A 6,140-nucleotide genomic window follows, 5' to 3' on the forward strand; every position below is an offset into this window, starting at 1 on the left:
GCAAAGGGAAAAAGGAGAGATTAGAGCAATTAGACAAGATACAGTGTATTTAGAGGACCCAAAGGACATTTGGTGACTGAAACAGAGAATTCAACAAACAGAATGTATAACGTGTTTAATGATGTTGAGTGAATCTTCCTTAAATGACGAAGAACCTAATCCACAGCTCAGAAGGCACAGTCAGGAATACTCACAGGATGACTGATGGACATACAGATATAATTGTGTGTGTGTGGGGGTAATTTTTATTTTGAAACAATTCCAGACATACAAAAACATTTCAAGAATAAAAAAGAACTCCTGTTTTAAATATTTCACCACATTTCCTTGATCACATATTTTATCCATCCATCAATTCACCTTATTTTCTGATACATTTCAAAGTAAGTTACAGACATCAGTACACTTTACCCAATACAATTCAGAGTGCATATTAACGAGAGTTCAATACTTGTGTACATTGCTTTGAAGTAAAATTAACACGCAGTAAAGTGCTCACATCTTTAGATGCTATCTGTTGAGTTTTGACAAATTCATAAACCTTTTACAAGATACAGAGTATCTCTGTCACCCCAGAATGTTCCCTCGAGTCTTTGTTGGTCCCTGTGCACCCAAACTGGAGAGGCAGAGAAGCATGGCCCCAGGCTCCCTGAGCACCAAGGATGCTCACAGCACAGACTGGGGTGTGGCCAGGCCTCTCTGGACTGAGCGCCCCGGGGAGGGCTCAGGCCTCGGCCAGCTGCTGCGGCACTGAGAGGGACCCGTACAGGGCGAACAAGGGCTTCTTGGCCTCCAGGTCTCAGGTCGCCTTGGGGCTGTCGGGAGCCACCCTCAGGCTGCACTCCTCCAGCAGGCTGAAGGTGATGGCCAACCCCTCTACCTGCAGCAGGGTGAGGAGCTTGGGGTCCAGGGTGAAGGGGATGTTCCAAGGGTACTTGAAGTTGGGCTCCAGGATGCTCTTCACCTGGAAGAAATGAGGTCAGGTGTTGCAGGTCAGCCTTTGAGATCAGGAGACAAAACCTTCTGTCCCGAGAGCCAGGGGCCTCACCGGGTCATGGAAGAGGCAAAGTCATGGAGTCAAGGGGACCAGGAGTCTCGTCCTGTCCTGTCCTTTGATCAGTGTGATCTTGGATATGTCATTGGAAATTGTTGCGCTTTGGTTCTTCAGCTGCTAAATGGTGATACTAACATTGACCTTGCAGAATAGTGGTATCTGGAATTACATGTGTATGTGTACATGTGTGCAATGTGTGTGTGTATGTGCATACGTCTGTGCACACATATGTACTCATGTATACATGTATGTGGAGAGAGAAAGAGCAATTTGCAAATGGTAACTGTGTGAGGAAAGCAGAGGTGTTTCAGATTCCCTGAGCCCCCCCAAACTTGTATTCCTCTTTTAGAACTGTGGGCGCCCTCTGCTGGGGTTGCCATGGAGACGGAGACCCCCCTGAGGTAGACTCACACCCAACGGGCTTGCTCCCCAGAGGGAGAGGCAGCCAGATGATTCCCGGTGGCCACACGGGATCCTTTCTCCCCTCTCAGCAGAATCTTACGTCACCTCTCTTTCCTCAGGATCATTCTTATCCCTGGCTCCCTCACCCCCATCCCTGGAGGCTGGCCCCTGGGGATTGATTTCTTCCCAGCGCCCGCTGCTGGAGCAGGATCCTCTTCTCCACGGACCAGGCCAGTAGCTCATGTTGGGTGTCACTCAGCCCTGGGAACGAGGGGACATTTGGGGAGAGAGAGTGATGAGTCGTCAGATTTTTCTTCCCTACTGTGAACTAGGAGACCTCCCGAAGGCAGAGGAATAAAACCCGCTTGACCTGAAAGGCGAGTTCCCTCCTTCTGCTCTTGGGATGGTCTCCAGGATGCTACATAACATGGTCCAGCGGGTGGGATTCTAGGCTGGAGCCTGGAATCATCCACACCCAATGATAGGTTGGGTGAACTTGGGCTGGTCTTTCTAGATCCCGGGCTGGTTCTGTATCATACGTTGAATTTATCTCACTGACTCCTCCTGACCTTGGAGAGGGGCGTGATGTGAGATGAAGACCATGGTATTAGACGGGTTTTAGAGAGGTGGGTGGCATCTAACCCCATCCTTTTTGGGTCTAGAGGCCAAATTTGTGACGTTCCCATATTTCCCTCAAATCACGCTTACCCAATGTGGCTTTAAGGAGGGAAATGATGTGCAGTCTTAACTTGAGCCATAGATTTCTTGAGTCCTCTTGCATCTCACTTAGGAAGGTGCCACCAAAGCTGTCCAGATGATCCGAGGGGCCCCGATCCAACTACAGGAAACCGGTATTATTAGTAATACAACAACAACAATAATAGTAATAGCAATAGTGATGTTGTTTTGCAGTTTTGCCAGTATCTTTTGAGTCTACAAGTGATTAACCAAGGTGGGAGGGGGCGGGATCTTCACCTCCCCCCAGATTCCAAGCAGCTTCAGCATGTGGGCTGCATGCCCTGGACCTGGTCATTGTGCCTGGACCAGCGTTTGGGACCCCCTTCTGCAGCCCTCCTTCCCCATGTATCTTGGCAGTCTGTCTCCTAAACCTGCCCCTTCACAACTTTGATCAGCCTTAGGTAGAGTGGGACCCCCCCGCCATGTCCATGAGGTCCTGCAGAGCCTCTCGGTCCTTGAGCCTGGCCAGGATATTATGGAGAATAGCATCCTGAGTGTCCTTTGGGAGCTGGGCCATTGCCTCCATTTCCCTGGAAACCTCCTTTTGTAGGTGCTTGAAATCTGTCCTCAGGCATCAACATCAACCAGAAAGTGGGGACAGTTCTCTGATTAGAACATCCGTGGTGTGATAAGCCAGGCACCTACATGTCGTTTATCTACCAACCAAAAGCATCTCTGCAGACGGCATGTTTGAGCTCTGGGGATGGAGCTATCATAATAGGCTAAAATGATGGGCAATCCTAGTGCTGTGAAGGGACCTGGGGTGGGGTAGAAGGCAGGGAGGAGAGAAGGAGATTCTGGAAAGAGGTCGTGGGAAGTGGAAGAAAATGACCAAGTGCTCTTTTCTGGGACACGTCTAGAATAACGTGGATTCTAACGTTGGGCTCTAGAGATGAGAATCTTAGGTGCTCTGGGCTCAGTTTCCACATCTGTTTAGTGGGAAGGTTATGAGGATTAAATGAGTTCATGTATGTAAAATGCTTGGGGGAGTACCTGGCACACATGAACTACCCTCCTTATCATGTAATTCTGCCTGTATCGTCTGTGACCACACAAAATTAAGCAAGGAATGGAGTTGGGGGTTCTCTGCTCCTCCTAGGAGACTTCAGGTGGCCTCCAGCTGATCTGCCGAGAGGGAGAGGTCCAGTGAGGCAGACATTTCTGTTTGGTCCACGGCCGTATCCCCACTGCTCAGAATAGTGCCTGTTGCCCAACAAGTCCTCAACAAGTGTTTGTTGCGTGCATGCACGAATGAGTGAATGAACAAATGGGGCTGAACAAAGCGTCGATTTGGAAGTAGAGCTCAGTTTTGTAAGTTGCATGCAAGCCACCTTTTGGGTAGTTGGCTTTGCAGTTTCCCACCCAGGAAGTCCCAGCTTCCCTCTTAATAAACACTGACCTTGGCCAGTGGGTTCCCGTATTCTTCCTGGAAAGAGAGTCACAAGTGATCATCTCCCTTTCTCATCCCCCAACTTTACTTTTGAGACATTTTGGAGAGTCCTGCCCTCTTAACGCCTTCTCCCTTTTGCTTAACCTCTTCCTGCCCCCATCCCTGTCTGTCCCTCCCCCTCCTTGGTCGTGTGGAACCCCTCCCATTCCACAGAAACTAGGGCCAGGCCCCGGGGCAGTGGTGGCAAAGGCAGGGGCCATCTGCCCTGCTCTCCAGACGTATGTGTGCCATTAGGACCCATCCCCCATCCCAGGAAACACACACTCACCCATTGGGAGGATGGTGCCTAGAAGAGAAATTAAATCCTTACCCAAGAGTTAGTCTCTGAAGGCACTCGGTTTCTCTGCCCCTCTGCCCCCTACTTCCCTGACCCCCGTCCCCTTTCTATCTACCCCTTCCCTCCCAGGGAGCCAGACCCAGCGACTTGGGTAAGGACAGCAGAGGCAATCACGTGGCATTCTGGTTGTGACAAGAGGCCTCAGGGAGGGATCAGATCCCACTTTTCTGGCTGTAAAATCACCCACTCGCCCATCGCCGATTGCAGCTGACGCTCTTCTGGAAAGTAAACAGAAGGACTCACTCACCAAGAGTTAACCTCCGCTCCCCCAAGACACACACATGTGCACACACGCACGCGCAAACACACACACACACACACACACACACGAGAAAGGTGCCTTCCTCTGTGGCCCCAAGAGTCTATGGCTTGTAAAAGACAGAAGCAGTTGGCGGGCTGTGGAGGAGGTTAGCTTCCCTCTGGGTCTGCTGGCTGAGCCCCTTGCATGGCTCTTATTAGCATCCAGAGGGGGTCAGAGTTCAGGGGTAGGCAGAGAACCTGCCCAGCTCAGGAACTCACCTCTGGAAAGGTTTTCCACTTATCATCATCTGAGATGAAAAGAATGTCTGGATGGGGAAGAAGCCAGGTCAGGAGAGCCCAGGTTATTCCTGCTGGATCCTTTCACATCCCTGCACCTGTAGTCCCCCCCGAGCCCATCCCCAGCTTCTTCCTCCGGATCAGGTGGGGCAGCTTTCCTCAGTGTGGCCTGGGGACCCCTTGCATCAGAATCACCTGGGATGATTGTTTAAAAACTCAGAATCCCTGACCTCACTCTGTTTCTTCTGAATCAGATTCTCTAAAGAGAAACCTGGAACCTGCATGTTAACTAAGCACCTCATCAAGGGATAACGCCCTAGCCCTAAGAAATGATGGCATCACTTGAACAGTGGTCCAGGAGAGACACAGCATCCTCTTTCCAGGCACAGCATCAGCCCCAGGATGCAGCTCACTGAGCAGAAAATGTTTGGGATTTGGAGCCAGACAGACCTGATTTGGATTCCAGTTCTACCAGTTCCCAGGTGTGTTAACTTTGAACAAATTATTTTGTAAGTTTCAATTTATTCTTATGCAAATGGCGATGTTATTCCTAACTTCAGAGGCTGCTGTAAGTATTCAATATGCTAAAAAAGTGCCTGGGTCCAGATAGTTGGTAGATTCTCAAATAATCGTAGCTCCTTGCCCTGTGCCTTTAGGCAAGGCTGGTTTGATATCTACCTGTGCAAGAATCTTAGGGATTCTTGGGTGTTGCACCAAGAATCTATCTGAGCACGCTTGTTTTTCACTCCTTGCCTCCTTCGTCCCTGGTTGACACTACCTGGGACTGAAGAACTTGGCTCCAGGATATCCATGAGGGTGTATTCTACTGGAACAGCAGGTTGTCCCCAGAACTGTGCGTGCGTCCCCTTCTTCTTCCATAATAGCGCCAGCTGACGGAATTTATTGGTGCTCAACAGGTATTTGACAGGCCTCAGGTCTTTGTCTCCAAGCTCTTTGACCAAATCCTTGCTAATAGGCTCAAACAGGGAGGGCATGTTGCTAGGAGAGGATGGAAGGGGAGTGCAAAGTTCCGTTGGGAGGCAGGGAAGAGAGTGGGCAACCTCGTACAGATACTTGATATTCTTCCCGAAGGGACGCACATTATAGGAGGTGAATTTAGGTTGTAAGTCAGACACAGAAAGACAAATACTGCAAGATCTTATCTTTTTTTAATTTTTTGCGGTACGCGGGCCTCTCACTGTTGTGGCCTCCCCCGTTGCGGAGCACAGGCTCCGGACGCGCAGGCCCAGCGGCCATGGCTCACGGGCCCAGCCGCTCCGCGGCATGTGGGATCTTCCTGGACCGGGGCACAAACCCGTGTCCCCTGCATCGGCAGGCGGACTCTCAACCACTGCGCCACCAGGGAAGCCCTGCAAGATCTTATATGTATGTGAATCTCAAATAGCTAAACTCATAGAAGAAGCAGAGGGTATGATGGTGTCCAGGGCCTGGGGGGAAATGAAGTGACATTGGTCAAAGGGTTCAAAGCTTCAGTTGTACTAGATGAAAAAATCCTGGAGATCTAATGTACAGAATAGTGACTATAGTTAACAATATTGTATCGTATACTTGAAATATGCTGAGGACGTATCTTAAGTGTTCTGACCACACACACACAAAAG

At 49.9% G+C, this 6,140-nt stretch overlaps 1 protein-coding gene across 1 annotated transcript; it reads right to left on the reverse strand.

The window, feature by feature from the left end:
• Positions 1-799: 799 nt before the first annotated feature.
• GSDMC (gasdermin C) lies at positions 800-5,513 on the reverse strand. The gene is made up of 5 exons (XM_029223228.1): positions 5,297-5,513; positions 2,616-2,755; positions 2,165-2,294; positions 1,645-1,717; positions 800-965 (listed from the first exon to the last, which is right to left on the reverse strand). Exons 1-5 carry the CDS (start codon positions 5,511-5,513, stop codon positions 800-802), a joined length of 726 nt encoding a protein of 241 aa, XP_029079061.1.
• Between the last annotated feature and the right edge of the window lie 627 nt (positions 5,514-6,140).

This window comes from Monodon monoceros, unplaced genomic scaffold, assembly GCF_005190385.1.
Source record: "Monodon monoceros isolate NGI ecotype Baffin Bay Population unplaced genomic scaffold, NGI_Narwhal_1 Super_Scaffold_14, whole genome shotgun sequence".
Classification (NCBI taxonomy): Eukaryota; Metazoa; Chordata; class Mammalia; order Artiodactyla; family Monodontidae; genus Monodon; species Monodon monoceros.

Coding starts and splice junctions, on each gene's coding strand:
- GSDMC (XM_029223228.1), bottom strand. CDS start 5,513: ATGCCCTCCCTGTTTGAGCCTATTAGCAAGGATTTGGTCAAAGAGCTT. Junction 2,295..2,615: donor TGCAGGACCTCATGGACATG/GCGGGGGGGTCC, acceptor GGTTTCCTGTAG/TTGGATCGGGGCCCCTCGGA. Junction 1,718..2,164: donor CCTCCTTAAAGCCACATTGG/GTAAGCGTGATT, acceptor CCTCGTTCCCAG/GGCTGAGTGACACCCAACAT.